At 43.6% G+C, this 26,104-nt stretch overlaps 1 protein-coding gene across 1 annotated transcript in view; it reads left to right on the forward strand.

The window, feature by feature from the left end:
- LAMB1 (laminin subunit beta 1) overlaps nt 1-26,104 on the forward strand; it is a 74,669-nt gene that overhangs the window by 20,893 nt on the left and 27,672 nt on the right. The window contains exons 9-21 of the mRNA XM_068550366.1: nt 2,517-2,637; nt 4,471-4,659; nt 4,916-5,095; nt 5,233-5,345; nt 6,504-6,583; nt 16,651-16,786; nt 18,060-18,218; nt 19,553-19,680; nt 19,895-20,018; nt 20,461-20,665; nt 21,815-21,958; nt 22,173-22,404; nt 25,118-25,281. Of these exons, the coding sequence (XP_068406467.1) occupies nt 2,517-2,637; nt 4,471-4,659; nt 4,916-5,095; nt 5,233-5,345; nt 6,504-6,583; nt 16,651-16,786; nt 18,060-18,218; nt 19,553-19,680; nt 19,895-20,018; nt 20,461-20,665; nt 21,815-21,958; nt 22,173-22,404; nt 25,118-25,281 (1,975 nt within the window). The remainder of the gene's footprint in view (nt 1-2,516; nt 2,638-4,470; nt 4,660-4,915; nt 5,096-5,232; nt 5,346-6,503; nt 6,584-16,650; nt 16,787-18,059; nt 18,219-19,552; nt 19,681-19,894; nt 20,019-20,460; nt 20,666-21,814; nt 21,959-22,172; nt 22,405-25,117; nt 25,282-26,104) is intronic.

Here is a 26,104-nt window from a genome sequence, read left to right on the forward strand (position 1 = left end):
TTATAGTGTCCGGTCTTACATTTAGGTCTGTAATCCATTTTGAGTTTATTTTTGTGTATGGTGTTAGGGAGTATTCTAATTTCAGTCTTTTACATGTAGCTGTCCACTTTTCCCAGCACCACTATTGAAGAGGCTGTCTTTTCTCCATTGTATATCCTTGCGTCCTTTGTCATAGATTAATTGACCATAGGTGCGTGGGTTTATCTCTGGGCTTTCTATCCTGTTCCATTGATCTATATTTCTGTTTTTGTGCCAGTACCATACTGTCTTGATTACTGTAGATTTGTAGTATAGTCTGAAGTCAGGGAGCCTGATTCCTCCAGCTCCGTTTTTCTTTCTCAAGATTGCTTTGGCTATGCGGGGTCTTCTGTGTTTCCATACAAATTGTGAAATTTTTTGTTCTAGTTCTGTGAAAAATGCCATTGGTAGTTTGATAGGGATTGCATTGAATCTGTAGATTGCTTTGGGTAGTATAGTCATTTTCATAATATTGATTCTTCCAATCCAAGAACATGGTGTATCTCTCCATCTGTTGGTATCATCTTTATTTTCTTTCATCAGTGTCTTATAGTTTTCTGCATACAGGTCTTTTGTCTCCCTAGGTAGGTTTATTCCTAGGTATTTTATTCTTTTTGTTGCAGTGGTAAATAGCAGTGTTTCCTTAATTTCTGTTTCAGATTTTTCATCATGAGTATATAGGAATGCAAGAGATTTCTGTGCATTAATTTTGTATCCTGCAACTTTACCAAATTCATTGTTTAGCTCTAGTAGTTTTCTGGTGGCATCTTGAGGATTCTCTATGTATAGTATCATGTCATGTGCAAACAGTGACAATTTTACTTCTTCTTTTCCAATTTGTATTCCTTTTATTTCTTTATCTTCTCTGATTGCCGTGGCTAGGACTTCCAAAACTATGTTGAATAATAGTGGTGAGAGTGGACATCCTTGTCTTGTTCCTGATCTTAGAGGAAGTGCTTTCAGTTTTTCACCATTGAGAATGGTGTTTGCTGTGGGTTTGTCGTATATGGCCTTTATTATGTTGAGGTAGGTTCCCTGTATGCCCACTTTCTGGAGAGTTTTTATCATAAATGGGTGTTGAATTTTGTCAAAAGCTTTTTCTGCATCTATTGAGATGACCATATGGTTTTTATTTTCAGTTTGTTAATATGGTGTATTACATTGATTGATTTGCATATACTGAAGAATCCTTGCATCCCCGGGATAAATCCCACTTGGCTCTGCACTGGGGGCCTCCACTGGGCTGTGGGCCTCGCTTCTTGACGAAAGGTGTGCCTTGCTTAGTTGATGTTGGCCTTTTCAAAAATTGTTAGTCCTCATCTAAGAAGATGAAGGTGCAGGACTGACTTGTATTCAACAGTCTAAAACTTCTGCCTTCCCTTTACTCTATATAGAACCTTTATTGCACAGATAAAGTTGAATTTTTAACAGAGCCTGAAGGGAGAATATGTCCTTCTAATCTTTTTGCTCCATGTTTCAGAGAATGCCAGGTAGATGATATTTACTTCTCAGAGTAACAAATCCTGCGTGTAGCTAACCTCATGTAGTCATGTCACTACCATGCGTCTCACAGTACGTTGTACTGTTGATTCAGATGCTGTAGGGTCCTGTGGTATGGGCTTTGGGACTGGTTTTCAGGCTATGTAAAACCACCTTGTAATGAGAGGAATTTAGTCTTCTGCTAACTGCACTCTTGTCAAGGTGGGTTCAGGGTGGACCTGTCTGTCCTGTTTCTGAATTCCATCCTGTAGAAACTAGTGTTAAGGTGAGGGATCCATGTACGTGCATATTTGCTAGACGGAAAGAATTGATTTATCATTTATGTGCCTCAGGGGCTCAAGTGTGACTGGTGGTGTGGTGTAAAAGAGCACATCGTGGTCCCTTCCTGAAGCAAAATAATCTGTATCTTTTTCTGACATTTTATATTTCTTTCCTTAAAAATGTAAATGTGGTAACTGATTAATTCTTAAAATCTCATTTTGGGTTGAAAAAACATTTTTAAGTGCTGAGCCGGAAGTCAAAAACCAAACAAAGCAAGCAGAGAAAACCTGTCTTTTGTATGGCATGGGGTAAAGCTTGCAGTAAATTGAGTTGGTTCCCGGTGGTGTGTACACATTTAGTTCCTCATTATAACTTTTGTTGATTTCTATTATAATAGATTTTTTTTAACTGTTAAGTAACTAGTTTGTTTTTTAAAAAAAATTTTAAGTGACTGCTTTTGTTCTTCTGTGTTTTTCTCATCAATACTTCAATAAGAATATTTATCGAGTACCCATTATGTAGCAGGAACTGTTCCTAGAGTTGGGAATTACGGCCATCAATAGGACAGGACTCACTGGGGGGAAGGGACAAAATAAAAACAAAGAAACCCTCATTGTGGTGCGCTACAGATGAGGATTAGTATCAGAAGGGGTTGATATTTTCCATTGATTGTGGGAAAGGTCTGGCCGTTAGTATATCTCTTCCTTTGCTTTTTTTCTGTTTTCGTAACTTTCAAGGTTCACGGGCACTGCATGTGCAGGCATAACACCAAGGGCTTAAACTGTGAACAGTGCATGGATTTCTACCATGATTTACCTTGGAGACCCGCCGAAGGTCGAAACAGCAACGCCTGTAAAAGTAAGTCTCAGGCAAAAGGACGTTCTGAATCAATTCAGACCCCGGTATCCATTTTCGGAGTAGAGATGCTGTAACGGTACACTGGTCTGCAAAAGGAAGAAAAGTTACTACCCTTTTCCCAGCCTCACCCTGATAATCCTAGGAAGCCACTATCCAGTCTATTAAATTAATCAATTAGTATTTGAGCAGCACCTATGTGTTTGGCAGATTTAGTAGAAGACAGAGATGCCATCCCTGACGTTGTACCTGTTTTTTTTTTTTTTTTAAACAGTACTCTTTTTTTTTTTTTTTTTTTTATTTATTTATGACTGTGTTGGGTCTTCGTTTCTGTGAGGGCTTCCTCTAGTTGCGGCAAGCGGGGGCCACTCTTCATCGCGGTGCGCGGGCCTCTCACTATTGCAGACTCTCTTGTTGCGGAGCACAGGCTCCAGACGCGCAGGCTCAGTAGTTGTGGCTCACGGGCCCAGTTGCTTCGTGGCATGTGGGATCTTCCCAGACCAGGGCTCGAACCCGTGTCCCCTGCATTGGCAGGCAGATTCTCAACCACTGCGCCACCAGGGAAGCCCCAGTTGTACCTGTTTTTAAGGCAAGATGACCATGAGCGAACGGTGAATGAAAACAATCGTGTGGTGGATCAATAAGGTCTAAAAGAGATGGAGTATTTGTCAGCCTTGTTTCTGTGCCAGCCCAGCTGCAGCCTGTGGCATCTTTCCATCCACCCATCCCTCCCGGTGCTATTCTCTGGGCAGAGGGGGAGTTTGAAACACCACCACCCTTCTCCACACACACAGTGATTCTGATAGACTATCATCCCTGCGAGGCGTGCTGTCTCTGCCCCCACTGAGGACTGTTCTAGGAGCTCAGAAAACAGTGAGGGCTGGAGTGGGCAAGGTTTTGTTAGTAAGGACGACCAGCTGGCCCTTAACTGATAGTTAGGATTGTTTAGGTAAAGAGAAGAAAGCGCAGGGGGGCGGGGGGGGTGGGGGGGAGGTGGAAGGGAGTTCAGATAAGGAGAACACAAAACACAAGGCTCTAAGGACATTCTCACGACACCAGGGTTTAATTCATGATTCTGGGGTTTAATTAAACCAAGGTATCCAGGGCACGACGACACAGTCCCTCCCTACAGGACGGATAAGGCCAGTGTGTAGAGCCCCGTGAGGGCCCCAGTGAGAGAAGCTTCATTGTGAGAAGACAAGAGTCGTCGATGGGGGTTGTTGAGCGTGAGAGAGAGATGGTTAAAGCTGGGTTGGACCAAGAGGACTCTGCCGAATGGGCTAGAGGAGGGACAGAATGACCCAAGAAGGCCAGCTGGATGGCTGTTACGGGTCTGATTAACAGAACCTGGCCCTCTGTGGTGGTGTGAATGAGGAGCAAGGGAATCCGGCCTTCATACCATGTTCCTCAAAGCTGGCCGCCCAGACAGGCTTCCCCAGGAACATATCGCCTAGAAACCCCTCTGGAGGGATGTATTCCCGTCCCACCCTGAGCATGACCCAAACGCTTTTCCGTGCAGTGTGGCCTTCCTGTGAGTGAGCCTCCAAGGGGACTTCCCCCAGAACTTCTCCAACTTTTTATAGCCCATTCTCTTCCAAAGAGGGCAAGTGAGGTTATTTCATAAAGGTCACACTCGGAAGGTTTCCAGCATGGCTTAGGATTTACACTGATGTCGTAAGCAGATGCGTCCTTTTCACCGCCAGCGCCTTCTTGTTAATTGCCATTTTGCCTGAACTTCGTCCCCAGTATCCAAAATGAGCTTCCTTCCGACCAACCCCATCCTCCCCCGGTAAGTAGATTGAAAAGGCTTTTCCTGCCGTCGGTCTTGTCTCGCAGAATGTAACTGCAACGAACATTCCAGCTCTTGCCACTTCGACATGGCGGTCTACTTGGCCACTGGCAACGTCAGCGGAGGGGTGTGTGATGGCTGTCAGCACAACACGATGGGGCGCAACTGTGAGCAGTGCAAACCGTTTTACTACCAGCACCCGGAGAGAGACATCCGGGATCCTAATCTCTGTGAACGTATGTGGGGAAAGGTCACGGGGGGGGGACCTGTTTAGGTCAGCTTTGCAGCTTGAATAGTCTGGTAGTCACCATCCTTCTCTTGGGACTCAGATCCAGCCTCATTTTAGCTGCTGTATAGGATGCCGGGGGTGGAATTTACTTAGTAGTCCAGCCTTTTTGAGTCTATTTTTGTGACACTTGGAGGGATGAAGGGAACATGTGTATTTCTACATACACACACATTGTGTTACCTGATGCTTCTCATTCTCCTTAGAATGTACCTGTGACCCAGCTGGTTCTCAGAACAAGGGAATCTGTGACAGTTACACGGATTTTTCTGCCGGTCTCATTGCTGGTCAGTGTCGGTGTAAATTACACGTGGAAGGAGAACATTGTGATACCTGCAAAGAAGGCTTCTATGGTTTAAGCACTGAAGATCCATTTGGTTGTAAATGTAAGTACATGTGTTCAAAAAGTTTGGGAGTTCTCATGTGCACGTAATTCCCATTTTACTTTGCAATTCTTAATCCAGTCGACTACTACAGACTCACTTGGCTTGTGTTTCTTTACTTCATTTTATCTTTAATGAAGCTTGTACTTGCAATCCTCTGGGAACAATTCCTGGCAGGAATCCTTGTGATTCTGGGACTGGTTACTGCTACTGTAAGCGTCTGGTGACAGGACAGCATTGTGACCAGTGTCTGGTAGGTAAATCGTAATTTACATGGGAGGGGCGGCTTGTGAATGTGACGTTTCAATAGAGAACAATTTTCACAGTTGTAGGTTCTACCATCACCCTTTTATGTAAATATTAATAAAAAGCCACGAGTAGACAATTCACAAAAGAGGAATTACTAATGAATAATTTTGACAAGATAGTCACCATCGCTGTTAGAGTTGCAAAATAAAACCACGGTGAAGTACCATCTTTACAGACAAAACTAACAAAAGTTCTTTTAAAAAATAGGAATGCTGACTATTAAGTGAGGACATAGTGAGGGGCAGGTACTCGTGTGCTACTGACGGAAATACAGACTGGTTCATACTTTGTGAAAAGTGTTTTGGAGATGTGTATCCATAGCCTGTAGAAATGTGCATCCCCTTTGACCCAGCAATCCCACTTCTGGGAATCTATCCTAATGAAATAATCAGAAAATTGGACAAAGATGTATTCACCAGAAGACCCATTGCATCTTTTATTAATCATAACAAAAATAACTTGGAAGCAACAGTAGGGAAAATAGTTAAATAAATTTGGGTGTTTCTACGCAGTGTGATATTTGGTTGCCATTGAAAATGATGGTAACATGAGGAAATGCTTATGCTGGTGTGAAAATAAAAAATAAAAGAACACAGGATGTGAGTAGTATCTTGACTAGGGAAAAAGTTCATCAAGAAAAACAAAATCTGGAAGGAAATAGACCAAAAAGTTCACTGTAGTGATTCTGGGTGGAGTAATTATGAGAGTAATTTTTAAAAGTTATATTTTATATCTTTTAAAACATTTTTGTGATTGCTTTCATATTACTGTCTCACTGCCAGAGTAATTCCAATGAAGAAAATTGGCATGTTTGCTGCTAGCTCACATTAATTCTTGGATGAAGGCTATTTGCAGGGCGAAGAAACTGCTCTGATCTGGGGTTACCATGTGGGTATGTGCAACCCTCTCTGACCCCAGTGACCCAGAGCTTGGGTTCTTTATGCTAGAATACTCCTACTCATACCTATTGTAGGCTTTCTGCTTTCACGGTGCAGATAAACGTTTGGTGGAACATCCAAAACACGCCATAACTTGTCTCTTGCTGAGTCTATTGTGTAATTACAGGAACCCCCCTTTAGATGTTTAATCTTTTGTTCTGCAGCCAGAGCACTGGGGCTTAAGCAATGACTTGGATGGATGTCGACCTTGTGACTGTGACCTTGGGGGAGCCTTAAACAATAGGTGAGTGGAGCTGCTCTGACACTCTTGCGCTCAGTCACCCCCAGGGTCCTTGCGACCTCTAGGACGAGGGTGACGTTCGGTGTCTCCTAAGAAGATAGGCAGAGTGCATTCACCTTTGCTTTGAATGCCTGATAATCACTTTTACCTGTGCTCTCAAGGTTTTCAAAGGTTTATTCATTCCAAGAGTTAGCTTTGAAGCCTTCTCTAGTCTTTATGTTTCTTGGGTTTTTTATTGTGTTTTTTTTTTTTTTTTTAAATTAATTAATTTATTTATTTTTGCTGTGTTGGGTCTTCGTTTCTGTGCGAGGGCTTTCTCTAGTTGCGGCGAGCGGGGGCCACTCTTCATCGCGGAGCGGGGGCCTCTCTTCATAGCGGTGCGCGTGCCTCTCACTATCACGGCCTCTCTTGTTGCGGAGCACAGGCTCCAGACGCGCAGGCTCAGTAGTTGTGGCTCACGGGCCCAGTTGCTCCACGGCATGTGGGATCTTCCCAGACCAGGGCTCGAACCCGTGTCCCCTGCATTGGCAGGCAGATTCTCAACCACTGCGCCACCAGGGAAGCCCTTTATTTTGTTTTTTGATGTTTCTTTAGTTTTTGTCTTTTTTTTTTAATTGAAGTATAGTTGAGTTACAATATTGTGTTATTTTCAGGTGTTCAGCACAGTGATTCAGTTATATATGTATATATTCAGTTATATAGTATATATTCAGTTGTATATATATGTTTTTCAGATTCTCGTCCCTTATAGTTTATTATAAAATATTGAGTATAGTTCCCTGTGTTATATAGTTGGTCCTTGTTGGTTATTGTTTCTTGGTTTTTAATAGTGTTATTTGTTTTGTATTTTACTTTTCGGTATTTTTTAAATTAGGGAAACAGTGTACGCCCATGGTTTTAAAAAAAACATTCAAACAGTTCAGACAGGTATCCTGCCTTTTTTCCCCACCAAGTTCCATTGCCTTGAAGTGCCACCATTAACAGTTTCTTGTGTCTCTCTAGAAATTAATAATAGTGCTCAAAATACCTGTGAAAATGACAGTTTTCTTCCTCTCATTTCTTTTGAAATAACATGTTAGGTGTTACTTTTTAAACAAGACAAGTACAAAGGAATATAGTCCATGATTTCCTACTCAGCTTAACAGACTTTAAAGTAATGTATGTATGTACATTACTCTGCAACTTGTTTTTTTAATCTAAAGATTTTTTTTTATATCAGCATCTATTCATCTACCTCTTTTTTTTTGTATTCTATCATGTGATAGTGCCATGATTTATTGATTTCCGTTTTTTGGTTTTCTTTCTTTTCAAAAATGTTGCAGTGAATATCCTTATTGGTAATCTCGATGAATGTTTGTAGACATATCTATAGATTGGGTTCCCAGTGATGGAAGTGCTAAGTCAAAGTACATGTGCATCTTCTATTTTACTAGAGGTTGTCAGATTGTTCTCCAGACATATGGTGCTAGTCTATTTTCCTCCCAACCAGTTACAAAGTACCTTTTTCCCCAGTCCCCCACCAGCAGCTGGTATCATCAAAACTTTTATTTTCACAAGTTTAAAAGACAGAAAATGCAGTCCCATTTTGATTTGTGTAAAGGCTCTTCATTTTACTCTTCACTATTTCATTTTTTCCAACTTGCCGGTACATTAATCAAAATTACATACATTAATTTTAGTGACTTAAATATGTTGGTATTCCTTGAATTGGTGAGACATGACCCTCTCCTCAAAATGATCAAAGTACACATTTTGGCAAGATGTTCAATTTGTGGGAGTTGGATTAATTACCTTTGAGTCGTCTCTGTGTGTTACTGGATCAGATTCAGAACATCTGGTAAAAATAGCATAAGTGACTGTTGGGAGGATAGACAGATGTTTCCCTGTGGCCCAGGATCTTCCCCGGGAGAATGTGCTGAATTTGTTGAGTAAGCCTCATGGATTCAAAAACTGACTCTCTTACAAGAAGATTTCCCAACACTGTAGTAGTCTGCTTGGGCAGGAATGAGATTTTAGGCAGCAAGAACATGTTCTGTTTGGCCTCCGTATTTGGATTTGTTCTGTTCCAGATCGTGCAGTAAACTTGGGACAGCATGTTGCCTCCGGAACTCCAGGGTGAATGTCTGTTCTTAGAAAACCTCCAGAGGGGAGGAAGCAAGGATAATTCCATAAAGGAGGAAAGCGAGACCAACTGCTGTCTCTGCTGATGAAATCACTTCCCTGACTTCCCTTGGTGACCCCCAGAACACAAGCTGATGACTCCTTTAGTAACTGATTCCTCAATTCAAAGCTGTCGGCACTCCAAAAATGCTTCTCGATTAGAGGAAAGTGGCATACGTCACTCTCCAAATTATGTCCTAAACTCAGGAATGTCCTGTGTTCCTTTACCCTAAACGGTTTTTGTTGCTTACACTCCCTTCCTCTCTCTCGCTCGGCCACACATGCTTCCTGTCTCTAAATGCACCCACGCACAGCCCCTGGCCTGCCCTGAATCTCTCCTGCAAAAAATGTGCAAAAACCAGAATGTGCTAGTCAAGAGAGTTTGTGAAACAAAACATTTTAGTGAAGTTTTTTTTTTTTCAGTTTTGATTGGAATAGAGTTGCTTTACAGTGTTGTGTTAGTTTCTGCTGTACAGCAAAGTGAATCAGTTATACATGTATATGTATATCCTTTAGTGAGGATTTTAAAGTGGGTAATTTGATCTTTCTAGCATGATGGATGAAATAGATGCCTTACTTTTGGCATCATTGGTGGGGGAAGAAAAGAAACTTTCAAGATCCCTATAGTCTTGTGACTCTTCAGTGTTTTATAGTCATCCTTTTCAAGGTTGTTTTTCCCCACAGGACTTTAAGAGTCCCAAAGAGGTGACAGAGGCTCTGTCTTCTAAAACACCAATTCTTCTAGAATGCTTGGTGCCTAACAGACGCTCAGGATCATACTTGCTGAATGATTGATTTGTTGCAGACACTCATAAATATCTTCCACCTGACAGTATTATTGTACTTTGCTTTGCCTCAGACACATGTTGAATAAATGGTGACTGAGTAAAAGAATTTGAGAGACAAAAGATTTTTACGATATAAAAATTAAGCATGCCCTCCTCGGGAGAGGCAGTCTCTAAATCAGTCCCAAAGCATTCCTTGGTTACTTTGGCCAGGGCCAGATTAAGTGTAAAGTCATGAAGTGGAAAAAGTTTTTAAATGTTTTTTTTAATGAGCTGAGTGGCTTTTGGTAGAACAATTAGAGTGTGTAATCCATGCCTATTATATTGACAGCTAGTCTGAACTTTGGAATATTTTAAAGTAAGACCTAATTGATTTAAATAATGTGACTCAAACCAGGTTAATGACGTTTTGCCTAGTAGATAACCTGCTTTTTTTTTTTTTAATTTATTATTTATTTTGGTGCATCGGGTCTTAGTTGCGGCACGCGAGATCTTTGTTGAGGCATGCGGGATCTTTTGTTGCGGCGCGCGGGCTTCTCTCTAGTTGTGGCGTGTGGGTTTTCTCTTCTCTGGTTGTGGCACGCGGGTTCCAGAACGCATGGGCTCTGTAGTCTGCGGCACACAGGCTCTCTAGTTGAGGTGTGCGAGCTCAGTAGTTGTGGCCACGGCATGTGGGATCTTAGTTCTCCAACCAGGGATCAAACCCGCATCCCCTGCATTGCAGGGCGCTTACCGCTGGACCAGTGGGGAAGTCCCCTAACCTGCTTTAATGAATAAGTAAGAGTGGTTGCTAAGTAAATGCTGCTTGCAACTGTTTAAAACATTGAAAAACAGAAGCAGCTTGACAGCATCCTTCAAAATTATTTCATCCGTTAAATTTAGGACTTTGATATCTGGCTTGAAGCCCACCACTTTCTTCTGAAGATCTCTCCTCCTTACACTGAAGGCCCCACATCCTCCCATAATGTGAAAACACATTACTTCTGCATCTTTGCTAGCACTCCTTCTGCTTTGTGTTATAGCTGTCTGTATTTGAAAGGTCTCTTTGGACAGGGATTGTGTCTTAGCTGTTTTTGCATATTCTTTTGTCCCCAGCCCAGTGATAGGTGCTCAGTAAATGAGGAGCTGAAATTTATTGTGCTTCGAAACCAGAGCAGAAGTTAATAGATATTTTCATCAATGTATGGGATAAATGTGGTGTATCTAACCCTTTGTTAATTGCCATGGCAGCTGGACATAAAGAGATTATCGAACATAGCTCCTACCCTTTAAGAACGTATTCTAGTTGTAGGGGACTTGGCGGTGGAGGTTGGGTGGAGGGGTGGCGGGGAAACTGCTCTGGATAGAATGGATGGTGCTGACTGCTCATCACTGGGGAACCAGCTCTTATTTGTAATCAGTATTTTGGAGGAGATTTCAGCGTTGAACAGAGTAGTGGTCCTTATGAGTGATGATTTTTATCCTTTAATGTTTTTCTTTTGCTTTATTTCTTAGTAGTAAAGTTGAGATTGTACAGTATTTTCCCTGCTCATCACTGTTTAAATGAGTTTTCCTTCCAAGAGTTGCCAATTGCTACATTTATGAGAAATCTGTGTTTTTGAGAAACGATCTTTTTATAAAATTTATTTTATTGACGTATAGTTGATTTACAATGTTGTATTCATTTCTGCTGTACAGCAAAGTGATTCAGTTATACATTTCTATGCATTCTTTTTCATGTTGTGCTTTTCCCTTATGGTTTATCACAGGAGATTGAATATAGTTCCCTGTTGCTATACAGTAGGACCTTGTTGTGTATCCATCCTATACACAATGGTTTGCATCTGCTCAACCTAAACTTCTAATCCATCCCTCCCCACCGCCCCCCGCCCAGCAACCACAAGTCTGTTCTCTATGTCTGTGAGTCTGTTTCTGTTTTGTAGATAAGTTTATTTGTGTAGTATTTTAGATTCCACATATAAGTGACATCATATGATTTTTGTCTTTGTCTGACTTCACTTAGTACGATAATCTCTAGGTCCATCCATGTTGCTGCAAATGGCATTATTTCATTCTTTTTTATGGCTGAGTAGTATTCCATTGTGTATATATGTACCACATCTTCTTTATTCATTCATCTGCCAACGGACATTTAGGTTGTTTCCATGTCTTGGCTATTGTAAACAGTGCTGCTGTGAACATGGGGGTGCATGTATCTTTTGTTTTCTTTTTAAGAATCGATTTTATTTATTTTTTGGCTGCGTTGGGTCTTCGTTGCTGCATGCGGGCTTTCTCTAGTTGTGACGAGCAGGGGCTACTCTTCGTTGTGGTGTGTGGGCTTCTCATTGTGGTGGCTTCTCTTGTTGTGGAGCATGGGCTCTAGGCGCGTGGGCTTCAGTAGTTGTGGCTCGTGGGCTCTAGAGTGCAGGCTCAGTAGTTGTGGCGCACGGGCTTAGTTGCTCTGCGGCATGTGGAATCTTCCCAGACCAAGGATCGAACTTGTGTTTCCTGCATTGGCAGGCGGATTCTTAACCACTGTGCCACCAGGGAAGTCCGCATGTATCTTTTTGAATTATGGTTTTCTCTGGATATATGCCCAGGAGTGGGATTGCTTGATCATATAGCAACTCTATTTTTAGTTTTCTGAGGAACCTCCATACTGTTCTCCACAGTGGCTGCACCAACTTACATTCCCACCAACAATGTAGGAGGGTTCCCTTTTGAGAAATAATCTTGGCCTTTACCCTTTGAGGAAAAAAATAAGGCCTGTGTTAGGTTTCTTTTGCTGCCATAACAAATTACCACCACTTAGTGGCCTAAAACAACAAATTTATTATCTTACAGTCCTGTATGTCAGACACGGTGTCAGGGGACTAAAATCAAGGTGTCGGTGGAGCCACGTTTCCACCTGAAGGTTCTGGGGAGACTTTTTCCTGCTCATTCTCGCTGTTGGCAGATTTCAGTTCGTTTGGTTGTAGGATGCTGTTCCTGTTTTCCTGCTGGCTGTCAGCTGAGGGCTGTTCCCAGCTTCTAGAAGCTGCCCACATTCCTTGCCTCTTTCACCTTCACAACCAACAGCGGTGGGTCAGATCCTCCTCGTGCCACAGCTCTGACCCACTCCTCTGCTTTCCTCTTCTGCTTCTAAAGATTCATGTGATTCGCTTGGGCCCACCTGGGGAACCCAGCATAATCCCCCATCTCAAGGTCCTTAACCTTGATCTCATTAGGAAAGTCCTTTGTGCCACATGAGGTAACATATCCACAGATTCCAGGGATGAGGATGTGGACATCTTTGGGAGTCATTATTCTGCCTGCCACGGGCCCTGATATATTGTGTTTTGTGTCTTTATTCTACCTAACTGATCCAATGAATTGCGCCTGTATCTAGTTACAGGGAAATTGGTGGGGGGAACATACAGCATTGTCAGATGTACCATTTCTATCTGATTTGGTTTTGCTTGAACACAGGAAAGAACAGTGGCACGTAATAAATCTTTTTCCTCTCTCTGGAGGAGGCGGGATTTGAGCTTTGGGGTGAAGGCACAGAGGTGGGATGACTGTGGCATGGTGAAGACCTGGTCTGATCTCGACCGTGTCTGCTCACGTTTCCCCATGAGCCCTCTTGGCTCCTGTCTTCCTGTCTTCTCTCTGCGGCCTTCAGGCCACCTCTGTCCTGGTGTCCCCTCATCTCCTCAGGTGAGCAGTGTCTTCCTCTCACCTGTCGTTCTTTGCTCTTAGCTCTGTGTGGGCACTGCCTGCATTTTGATTGGCTGTACTGGTCAATTGCTTTATTGTTTATCCCCCTTGGTTAGATTGGAAGTGCTTTAGGGCAGGAACTATTTTTTTCTCCCATTTTTCTTTCTCCATATCATTTTGCTGGAAATAATGGACTTAACAAGGAAGGTAGGATTGGTTCAGAAGAGAGTTGACAGGGACTTCCCTGGCGGTCCAGTGGTTAAAACTCTGCGCTTCCATTGCTGGGGGCACAGGTTCGATCCCTGGTCGGGGAACTAAGATCCCACATGCTGCGAGGTGCAGCCAAAAAAAAAAAAAAAAAAAAGCTGACTGGCATGGACTAAAATGGGAGAGTTTCGACACCAGGAAGCACAGCTGCCAGGGCTAATGTCTGCTCAGTGAATATTTGTGGAAGGGTATGAGGAGTGTGGCTCAGCTAAAGCCAAGGGTGGGCACCCGAAAGAGAAGCAGTTGTTTTCAGAGGAGGGGTTATAGAGGCCGCGGGAAAGCAGGCAGAGGCTTCGTGACTTGATAGAAGAAGAAACAATTGTGGGCTTTTGGGAAGACGGGGCTTTGGGAAGGTTGGTTTAGCTGTGTAGCTGGATGATCTGGGCAGGGGAGAGAGAGAGGAACTGGAGAGGTCAGCTCGGGAGGTGGCTGGAGTAACAGGTGTAGAACGATGACACAGGGGACTGGGGTAGCCGCAGTGACAATGAGAGGAAACGGCTGAGTCGAGAACCGTCTTGAAATAACACGTGTTATATTGAGGATAAAGAGAAGATTACGTCTCACCTACATCAGAGGGATTTTTTTTAATTGAAGTATAGTTGATTTACAATGTTGTGTTAATTTCTGCCGTACAGCAAAGTGATTCAGATATATATACACACACACACACACACACACACACACATTCTTTTTTATATTCTTTTCTGTCATGGTTTATCATAGGAGATCGAATATAGTTCCCTGTGCTCTACAGTAGGACCTTGTTGTATATCCATTCTCTGTATGATAGTTTGCATCTGCTAATCCCAAACTCCCAATCCATCCCTTCCCCCTCTCCCCCTTGGCAACCACAAGTCCATTCTACATCAGAGTAATTTTAAATCTGCTGACAGAAATAGCAGAGCTGAAGATAAGTCACTGTGTGAGGTGGCGAACTGTTTGGGACAGGATGAATTAGAGGTGACGGCTGGGCAAACCATGGAAATGTCCCATTCACGGCTGGAGGGGTACAACCAGAGCACAGTCGTGAGTAAGAGCTAAGAGCTGTAGGTGAGGGCCACCTGCATGGGGGCAGGTAAAGCCCCAAGAACGAGTTCACCAAAGGAGCGGGTGTTGAGTGGGAGCCACGCCTACCGGTGACAAGCGTTCAAGTGTGTGGACACAGGCGTGTGGCTGTGGAGCTGACATGCGGGGAATTCCCTGCACGGGGTCGGGTCCTGGTGAGTTGTTTCTTCTTTACAACTGTGCTGCGGGTAAAAAAGCCTCTCGGGAGCCTGCCCGCTGTCTCTATCCTTGCCTTCCTTGGCTTGTTCTCTAGTAATGGACGGCATTGGGAAGAATCTGGGTGTTTTCTTCTTTGGTGGTTCACGTTTGAGACATTTGTTCCCTCAGTAAACATGTGCTGGGGAGGAAAGGGATTTTCTTTTGTCCCTGTGATGTCATGTGTGACGCCTGAATTTTGGAAAATGGCTTTTGGTGGATTAGCTCGAAGGAGGGCTGGGTCCTGATTGGAACAAGCTTTCCTCCTCTGGGAATTGTCTACAGGATGTTGAATGTGCTCTTACCCCTGTAGGATAAAAACGATTCACATGACATAAAGGAAGAAGACTTCAGCTGGACCAGGACAGGGCTGTTTGGGGTGTTTTTAATAAAGCTCTGAGTGTTCAGTCTTCCTGTGAGTTGTAACTTGCCTTAGGTGTTTGGTTTAAAATGAACTTCGGGATGAGAAGAAAAAAAAAGAACTCTGGGAATAGGTTTAAAGTAACAATTCCAAATCACATCTTGACTTTAATGAAGTAGAAATGGATGCATGTAATTCAGGGTCTTTTCTTTTCTTTAGTTGAAGTATAGTTGATTTACAATGTTGCAGGTATAGAGCAAAGTTGTCAATAATTGTCCAACAAGAGAGGAAGTGATCAATGTCTTAACAGTAAAGATAGCAAACAACTGAGGCCTCAGAAGGCACCATTTGAGAAGAGGAGAGGGAGGGAACCACACAAGCCTTCATGAAGGGATGACCGTTGAAAAATCAGGAGGATTTGAAGACACAGTGCCTCAACTTTAATGAACACCTACTTCGTGATCAGCTTAGTTGTTGATGTGTCGCACACATCATTTCTCTTGCAAGGAGGCGGTGGCACGACGGAGAAGGTGGTTCCTTCTATGGGATGGGGAGTGATGGTCAGGAAACACCACAGCGGAAGGGATTTGTGAGCTGAATCTTGAAAGAAGAGTGGGTAGATAAGGGAGCAGGGCATTCCAGGCTGCAAGAACAACACAAGCAAAGGGAAGGGGTCATGAGTCCCCCAGTGCATTGGAAAAACTCTTAAGTAGTTCAGTGTGGTTGGAGAGGCGAGGGCAGAGGTGAGGCTAGGAAGGTAGAGAAGAGCCAGATGGTGGGGGCCTGGTGCACCTCCCCAAGGCCATCGTGCCTGGAAGTGATGCGGTTAATGCATCTCATGAGGGTCATTCAGGCAGCTCTGGGGGAAGGTGGAAGTTCAGGTTGCGAAGTTGGAAGATTGGCAATAAGGATACCAATTAGAGGACTGTACCTGCTTTTACTGTGAGCGAGAGAGAGAAGAAAGGCGTAGCCTAGTCAGTGCAAAGCGGGGAGAGATGCACAAGGTGCTAGGAGGGGAAATCACCGAATTTGGTTCCTGATTGGCTATGAAGAAGGAATCTGGAGAAGAACTTCTGGTTTCTGATGTGGTTAACTCTGGGTGGTGGAGTCTTCTCCCCAACAGAGAAGATGGAAGGGATTGGGTGCTGCTTTCTGGGATCTGTGATTAGCCTCTGGGACAACTGAGTTGGAGCTGTCCTTCTGGGAGCTGGATATTTAGATGTGAGGCCCAGGAAAAGGGGTTGCATTTGCAAAAGATATTTCAACGCAAGAACATATGTGATAACTACAGAAAACCTTAACGTGGCACAGATGGAGCATAGTCAAGAGAGCAAGGGAGAGAAAACCCAAAGACCAGGTCACTGAGAACTTTCAACCTCAGGAGTCTGGGATTAATTTGTAGGCAATGTTTTTTTTCCGTGTACTTATTTTCTGAAGGAAGTAAGAAAACCCTACCTGAATATTTCACCCCACTTACTGTTTAATGGCAAAGGTGGATCTGCTTCCAGTGGGTTCATTATGAACGTGGTGAGCACAGCTGACCAGCTCTCCTTCCTTTCCAGTTGCTCTGCAGAGTCAGGCCAGTGCGTCTGCCAACCCCACATGATCGGACGCCAGTGCAACGGAGTGGAATCTGGTTACTACTTCCCCACCTTGGATCACTACATCTATGAAGCAGAAGAAGCCAACCTGGGGCCTGTAAGTAGGGGGGTGCTTGCCAGGTGGGTAAAGCAGAGTACGGGGGGTGGGCAGTAATGGCATATACACATTTTGCAAAGAGACCAAGTAAGAAGCATCTTGTCAGTGAGCACAAAATAAGGGTGAGGAACAGGCCTTCTTGAGAACAGTCAGATTTAAAGCTAAGTAAATCCATAACGCAGAAGGAGACTTTGGAACATTCACTAATAAGGCTTTTGGTGTTTTTAGGGAGGTGGGTTGTTTTTTTTTTTTTTTTTCTTTTTCCATTCTCTTCTCTACTGATGCGCCAGAGTTAGCTGGTATAGTAAATATTCAGAGAGGATATTGCTTCAGTTTTCTAATGCTGTGTAACAAGTCGTGCCAAAAATTAGCGGCTTCAAATATATGTCTGGCACTTCAGCTGGGACAGCGGAAACAGCTGGAGGCCAGCTGGGTGCTGTTCTCCAAGCAGCTGTCTTGAGCTTCCTCACAGCATGGAGGTGTCTGGACAGTGAGAATCCTTACCTGGCATCTGGAGGAGGAAACAGAAACTGCCAGGTCTCTCAAGGTCTGGGCTGAGAAGTCCCAGAATGTCATTTTCTCACACTTTGCTGGTCACAAGGCACAAGGCCAGACCAGATTCGAGGGCAGGGGAACATAGGTTCCACCTCTTGATGGGTAAAGCCGCACACACATACATTACAGGGAATGAAGGGCTTCATCTCTGGAGGTAGCTAATCACAGTTACGGCATGTAATCCTGTGAACAAACTCAAATGCACACTTGAGTTAAGCAACTCAAATTGATCCATTCTCAGCCTTACAATCAGAATTCACTCATCAGTAGTGAACATTCATGGTTGTGACAAGTTTCCTCACTTGTACGTGGCACCTGAAACAAATGCCAATGAGAATGACAGAAATACATCCTCTAGATATCGGGCTAGCCTTGTGGAAACCTGGGACATACCTGGTCACTCCTAGGCTTGCTAGTAACAGCATTTGGGATGTTCTCTTTCCTTCCTTCATGCTCATTTTCCTGGTTATGTCATAGAAGGTATATCCTAAGCCTTAAGCCCATCTCCAGTGTTCCAAGACTACCTCAACCTAAAAACTAAAAAGAAACCAATTACCTGTTTATAGACCAAAAAATTATACAGTCTACTGGAAAATATGACTGCAAAAAATGGGTTTAATATCTACCATTTTGGACCTTTGGGTGACTTCAGATTTCTTCGACTGTTACATTGAATTCCATTTCAAGTAAAGCATCGGTCTTGTCCCCTTGTCCTCAGGGGGTCAGCATAGCGGAGCGGCAGTATATCCAGGGCCGTATTCCTTCCTGGACGGGAGCGGGCTTCGTCCGAGTGCCTGAAGGGGCTTATTTGGAGTTCTTCATCGACAACATACCATATTCTATGGAGTATGACATCCTAATTCGCTATGAGCCACAGGTAACCCCTTGGTAGACTAATGGGGGGGGGGGGGGATATTGGTAGAAAAATCTTTCTTCTAATGGACACTGTGTCTCTGTGAATTGTGAAGGGTGCATTGTAATAGAGGGAACGCTCTCTGACTTTCTATGCTCCTTGGAAGTAAAACTGTACATTTTTCTTCAGTTTCACGAACATTTCGTGATCTCCTTGTTAGGCACTTAGCCTTGCTGAGAACTGAGGTGGTGATGAGAATGTGCCAGGTTCTCTCCTTGCCTTTATGGCCTGCCCTGCCCAGGGATGGACACATGTCCCTAACTGCCATCAAAGGTGGAAAGTCTAAGAGCAGAGACACAAACAGTGCTGCAAGACGAGAGGTTCATACCAGCCGGACTGGCCAGGGGCTGCCAAAATGTTTACTAAAGAGTCAGTTGTAGGCCTCAAAACAGAGGTGGAATTTTGACACAAGAGGAAGTAAGGAATATGGAAGGAAGGAAGGAAGCAGCGGAGAAGGGGGTGTTTTGAGCATCCTTCCACATAGCCAGGTAAGGGATATGGTTGGAGATGCTGTTAGGAGAAATGCTGGGATCAGTAAATGAACTTGGACTCTACACTAACAGGAAGCTGTCAAAGGGTTTTGGGCAAGGGATTGTCATTATCTAAGCTGTGGGGTTTTTGGGGGTTTTTTCAATCTTTTTTGCTTTTAAGTCAGAGAAAGACGAATATCATATGATATCACTTACATGTGGAATCTAAAATATGATAAAAATGAACCTATCTACAAAACAGAAATAGACTCACAGACATAGAAAACAAATTTATGGTTCCCAAAAGGGAAAGGACGGGGAGAGATACATTAGGAGTTTGGGATTAATGGATGCACACACACTACTATATATAAAATAGATAACCAACAAGGACCTCCTGTATAGCACAGGGAACTATATTCAGTATCTTGTAATAACCTATAATGGAAAAGAATCTGAAGAAGAATAGATAGATACATATGTATAACTGAATCACTTTGCTGTACACCTGAAACTAACATAACGTTGTAAGTCAACTATACTCCAATAAAAGATAATAATAATAAGCTGTGTTTTAAAGTGGATGAAAAGGGACGTTGGGAGAGGCAGGGAGAGCAGTGGGAGGCTGTTTCAGTGTCCAGGTGGGAAGGGGTTCGGGCTGGAACTGGGGTAATAGCCGAGGGGATGGTAAAGAGGGAGGGGAAACGCAAGCGAGCGTTTCCCATTTAAACGTGGCAAAAGATGGATGGATGGATCCATCCAAACAAACAGGCAGCAGTGAGTGGGCCAGCTTGGATGGTCTTTCCGATCATCTGTTTCTTACTGTAGCTCCCCGACCACTGGGAGAAAGCCGTCATCACAGTGCAGCGACCTGGGAAGATTCCAACCAGCAGCCGATGTGGAAACACTGTTCCTGATGATGACAACCAGGTGGTGTCCCTGTCGCCTGGCTCCAGGTCAGTGTGACAGTGGTTTGCAGCTCAACACAACCAACATGCAAATTAATTCTTTTTCTGATATCTCGCCTGGTGAGTTGTACAGTTACCATTTTGGGGCCAGAGCCAAACACGGACTGTTCCTGCCTTTGGGATGATCTACGTGGAGCTTTGATGGGTTAGATACTTAAAGGCTTACCTTTGGTTGTTATTTTTCTCTTTTGTTTCGGGGCAGGTATGTGGTCCTCCCCCGCCCCGTGTGCTTTGAGAAGGGTGTGAACTACACAGTGCGGTTAGAGCTGCCCCAGTACACCTCCTCGGACAGCAGTGTGGACAGCCCCTACACGCTGATCGATTCTGTAAGTGGAGGTCGTTTCTGACATGAGCAGGGAGGGCTGGGCAGAAAGCATGCATCATCTTCCCCAGAGGGTTTTTGTGGAGGGTAGTGCTGAGAGGTGAGGCAGAGTCATTCTTTCTGCCTCTGAGGCGACTTTGCTTGTTTATTTTAATAAAACTCCACCCTCTGGAAAGGATCTACTCAAGACGATCCTTCCTGAAAATATGAAGTGTCTTAACAGTGACATTTCAAAACCCATCAAACTTTGTAAGAGGTCTCTAAACTTTTTCTGGCAAGAATATTTAAGAATGAAAAGGTTTTCACTTGACTCCATGAGTCTGTTTTTGTTTTCGTTTTTTTTTCAAGAGTCAAAGAAGCACCTGGGGTTTTTATGTGTTTGCTTGCGTTAATTGATGACCTGGGACAACCCCGGTAAGAACAATGTGGTGGTGTTTTCTTCCTAGCTTGTTCTCATGCCGTTCTGTAAGTCGCTGGACATCTTCACCGTGGGAGGCTCAGGAGATGGGGTCGTCACCAACAGTGCCTGGGAAACCTTTCAGAGATACCGATGTCTGGAGAACAGCAGAAGCGTCGTGAAGACTCCAATGACCGATGTTTGCAGAAACATTATCTTTAGCATTTCCGCCCTGTTACACCAGACAGGCCTGGGTAGGTATTACGGCTGCTGCTTCTGCCCCTTCTTTCTCAAGAGGCGTGAGGACACTTGACATCATGAGGTACGTTGGCAGGCAGGTCCTGTAGTTCTGTGTTAGGCAGTCAGCCCAAAGGAAATAGTGTCTCAACTACAGTTGGTCTTTGCTTTTCTAAGAGTATGTTAGCGATAGAGCACCACTGACAATGGACTCAGTCATCAAGTAACACACAAAGAATAGGGGACCAGGGAAAGGTCCCTGAGACTTTCCATACGCGGGGTGGGGAGTTGGGATGGAATGACAGGAGCACTCCATAACTGAAATTGATGTTTTGCTCTTTGAAAGGTCACTGGGCTTTTGTTGAAGGTCCTGTGATATTTGAGCTTTGAAGGCAAGGAGAGAAAACCTTAATTGACCTCCTTCCTAGAAAAACCGCTTTTATCTGTCAATTCTGGCTCCTGCCACTTCCCTGGCACCCATCCGAGGGAGGATACCGCTTTAAATGGGAATTCTGAACAAGCCAAGGTGCTCATGGGGGTGGATTGGGAAGAGCCCGAGCGAAAGGACAGACCAGTGCAGAGCCAAATGGTACTCACCGGGCTCATCGCTATGGGGAGCACGGCTGCCTTGGGTCACAGGCTTTCTTTTTTTTTTTTTTTTAATTTTTATTGGCGTATAGTTGAAACTAATACAACATTAGTGTACAGCAAAGTGAATCAGTTATACATATCCACTCTTTTATTTTTTTTGATTCTTTTCCCATATAGGCCATTACAGAGTGTTGAGTAGCGTTCCCTGTGCTATACAGCAGGTTCTTATTAGTTATCTATTTTATATATAGTAATGTGTATATGGCAATCACAACCTCCCAATTTATCCCTCCCCCGCTATCCCCTGGTAACCAGAAATTTGTTTGTAACCAGAGTCACATCTGTGACTCTACTTCTGTTTTGTAAATAAGTTCATTTGTACCTTTTTTTTTTAGATTCCACCTATAAGTGATACCATATGATATTTGTATTTCTGTGTCTGACTTACTTCACTCCGTATGACAATGTCTAGGTCCATCCATGTTGCTGCAAATGACATTATTTTGTTCTTTTTTATGGCTGAGTAATATTCCATTGTATATAGGGTCGTGGGCTCTTGCCTCTCTCCCCTGCAGCTTGTGAGTGTGACCCTCAGGGCTCCTTAAGTTCTGTCTGCGACCCCAATGGAGGCCAGTGTCAGTGCCGGCCAAACGTGGTTGGAAGAAGGTGTGACAGGTGTGCTCCCGGCACCTTTGGCTTTGGCCCCAGCGGGTGCAAACGTAAGTTGATCAGAAGAATTGTAACGTATTCGTTCAGATCATGAGTCATACTAGCATGGGTTCCATAGCTTCAGAAGGCATGCTGCCCTCTGGAAATTGACCACAGGGGCCCATGAGCTTTCTGCACTGGGCAGCGGGGGGACTGGCCTATGTAAGGGGTGTGTTTGCATTTAATGAGTTTTTCAGCCGGTCCCTCGGTTGCCTGTTTCCTCAGCTTGTGAGTGCCATCTGCAAGGATCTGTCAATGCTTTCTGTGACCCCATCACTGGCCAGTGCCGCTGTTTCCAGGGGGTGTACACGCGGCAGTGTGACCGGTGCTTACCCGGGTTCTGGGGCTTTCCGAGTTGCCAGCCCTGCCAGTGCAACGGCCATGGCGATGACTGCGACTCAGTGACCGGGGAATGCCTGAGCTGCCAGGACTACACCACGGGGCATAACTGTGAAAGGTACACGCAGCCTCTTGAAAGTAAAGAGAACGAGATTGGTTTTGGCTGAGCAAACAGTATCTTAGACAAACCACAGAATGAATCTCTACCAGTCTCCAGATGGCTCTTTCATTTCCGATCACCTCGGTATTTATTTTCTAGGAACTCATTCATTTATCCAGAACAGATTTAGCTTACACCCTCTGCGTGCCAGGCATTGTTCAAGGGCTGGGGGGGATACAGCAGAGAACAGGACTGATGTGAATCTGCCCTCTTTTGAGAGTCTTTCTAGAGGTCACCTTAAGGCTGTATAGAAATCATCTCTCTGTCTCAGCAGATCCTGGCCTAGGATGAGAGTTATGAAATGTTAATGCCTAATTTAGGTCAAAGTAGAAACCAAATCCAAATGGGGATTAGTCATTTTAAATGGTTTTGTTTTTTGGAAACATGTCATGCAGCTACAGTTTCCAGGAGCCCACATAAAATGTGCACAAGTAGATCTGTTCTCCAGTTAGCAGATCTTAATTGCATAATTATTATGGATGTAGTGCACTGCACTAAGGGATAGTAAAAATTGGACATAAAATGTGCCTCTAATAACATTATAGCCCAGCTCAGTAGATAAGGAACAGTCCATATGAAAAAATTACATCCTGACCTACAGCGTTCATTACTAATTAAGAAAGGCAGACGTGCTCTTAGAACCTGCTTTTTTTGGGTTACTAGTCTCCACCTTTCAAGTCAATAAATCTTCTCTCTTCTAGTATCCATCCACATTATATGGGATTTTTGTTGTAAAAAAAAATTTCAGCAAGTGCTTCAGTCAGTGCAAAAGTTGCTCATCAGATGAAAGAAGTTGTTAGTGAAAACTGCATTGTTGGTTACCTTATGGCTTGAAGATACGCAAGGCAGCAAATACTGCTGGATGGTATTCAAGAATTTAGCGATTTCAGTGACTACTCCTTAGAGTAAAAGTCAGTCCTTCCAACCACAAATTGTGTTGTGAAAAGATAACAAGGAAACAGTTACACAAGATTAAGATGAAGAAATTAATAATTAGTGTCATCTTTGGTTTTCTCCCTTAAGTTTTTCATTACCGTTCTTTCATTGAGAGATGGAGAATATATTCGAGAGAGAGAGAGAGGCAAACAGATAAGAAAATCAGATGAAAAAGGGGGAGAGATGGGTGGGGGGAACACAGGTCAACAGCGGTGGTTGTCCACAAGACCGATCTGAAATCAGGCCCACTGTGAATTTTATTTGTAAAGCATTTTGATTTCTTGCAGAACTCAAAAGGGTATAGGAAGAGAAAAGATTTTCAGCCCTAGTTTGGATGACAAAAGTGCATTAAAGTATTTCAGATGCTGCTGTCTAGCTTGAGCTGATTTCTCTTTCTTTTCCTCTTTCCGAGATGATCAATTTCAATCCTGTGAATTTAAAAAGAAGCTCTAGGCTCAGATTATTGCCGAGGGGGTTAGAGAAGGAGGAGACAGGAAATGAACACTCAGTTCTTACCATGATGTATTTGGACTTACTTCACCTAGAAAAACCTCATAGAAAACTTTCTCACAAACTGTTGCACAAAATTGCTTCATCACTGCTAATTTTCCCAGCACATAATTGGGGCACATGTTCTTGTATTGTGTCTGTGTCTAATTAAATAGAAGGTTAATGTCCTCTGAACAACTTTCCCCTTCTATTTCTTCATCCTTCCCCGCTCCCCATTTTAAAAAAATTACCTCTGCCTCAAAAAAGAAAGAAAGGGGAAAAAAAAAAAAAAAAAAAAACTGAATTAGAAGTTCCAGGCCCAGTTGTGCTTCTATCCTGCTTATCTTGGATGAGTTAGCTCACCTCTCCAAGTATCCAACTTTCTGATAGTAGAATAACTAAGTTGGATTAGATGATATCCAAACTTCCTTCAAGCTCTCATGTTATAGGAAGTAAAAAAGTAACCTAATTACCAGTCATGTTGAAAAGCAGCATGACATACTAAAAGAATTCCTTGCTAAAAGTCAGGAGGCTGAATTCAAATCATGGCTCATTTATTCACTATTTGTGTAAGCCTTGCCAGTCGTTTAAGCTCCATGGCTGCCTTATGTGTAAGGAGAGGAGATGGAACCTGTTGGGTCTGAGAACTGATAAATAACGTCTCTCATCCCTGAGAGGCAGACACAAGGGTCATGCATCTGGAGAGCATCCTTGTCGGCTTTATTACTGGTACAGGCTGGATTGCAGAACAAGGCACCGTGGGCTTGCTGACACAACGTCCCTCCCAGGCATAGGCAGAGACTGACAACCACGGGCTCTCTTTCCCCCAAGCCCCGCCCCCAGACTCCTTAATGCAAGGAGGGCAGCTACCAGAATGCTCAGGGCAGGCAGTAGGGTGCACTTGGGGAGATGTGCCTCTTCCTCTGGGGAGGAGTGAACGAGGGTCCGGGTGCCAGAGGTGTCACCCTAATGCAGGGGTCCTGCCGTGGGGTCCCCAGACTAGGAGCAGCAGAATCAGCCCCTAAAGCAGAAACGGAGAGGGAGCCCAGCAATCTGTGTTTTAAAAGCCCTCCAGGGATTTCTGATTAGAACTAGTGTTTGAGCCACTGCTCTACTGGCAAGTGCTTCGTGTGGAAACGTGAGGAATGATGTTCCTAAACAGAGAATATGGTTTCTTAGACTCTTTCTTGCAACAGATTTCTTATAACTGGGGTTCACGACCTTCTCTCTTCGGCAACTGATGTAGGTGCTTGGCTGGTTACTATGGAGATCCCATCATTGGGTCAGGAGATCACTGCCGTCCTTGTCCTTGTCCAGATGGTCCCGACAGCGGACGCCAGTTTGCCAGTAGCTGTTATCAAGACCCTGTTACTTTACAGCTTGCCTGTGTCTGTAATCCTGGATACATCGGTAAGTGATGTGCAGACTTTCGGAGGAAAAGATGCGTCTTCACGAGGTTAGCTATTAAGGAAGAGAAAAGATGAAGAGTGAGCCAATTTAGTTGCTTTTTTTTTTTTTACAATACTTAATTAAAAGTGAAGGGCATCTGAAATATAGAAGATGTTCTTTTCCTGTTTGGCATGTGGGGTAGAGTCAATTTTTGTGTCTCTGATAATAATGTTATAATACAGGGCACAATAGCAAGCTCATTTAATCCGTAAGTCCCTGCTGACACTTTTCTGGTCTTAACCAGTTGAAAAGTTAATTTACATTTTACTTCTTCGTTTCCTTATCCAACTCCTAGTGGAAGAGTCTCAAAGTAGTGAAGTGGCCAAATAGGGGGCAGAAGGAAGAAAAGAATATCATCTGGGAGTCCCCAGACAACAGAACCAGTCAAAGCTAGATATATTCTTCATTGTTTACTATACTCACATTATTTGTCAACACTCTCAGAGTGTAGCTAGTTGTACATACAAACATTATTTCATCCTTGATGCCACCGTTTCAAATACTCATTATGCTTATCCATGGCTCAGCCAATTTGCATGTTTCAGGATTTTTTAAAATAATTTATTTTACTGAAGTATAGTTGATTTACAGTGTTTTAAATTCTGCTGTACAGCAAAGTGATTCAGTTATACATATATATATACATTCTGTTTCATATTCTTTTCCATTATGGTTTATCCCAGGATACTGAATATTGTTCCCTGTGCTATACAGTAGGACCTTGTTTATCCTTTGGGATTCCTTAAGAAGGGAAATCGGTCATTCCGAGGGGCCCCATTTTTCA

Source organism: Eschrichtius robustus, chromosome 8 (assembly GCF_028021215.1).
Source record: "Eschrichtius robustus isolate mEscRob2 chromosome 8, mEscRob2.pri, whole genome shotgun sequence".
Lineage (NCBI taxonomy): Eukaryota > Metazoa > Chordata > Mammalia > Artiodactyla > Eschrichtiidae > Eschrichtius > Eschrichtius robustus.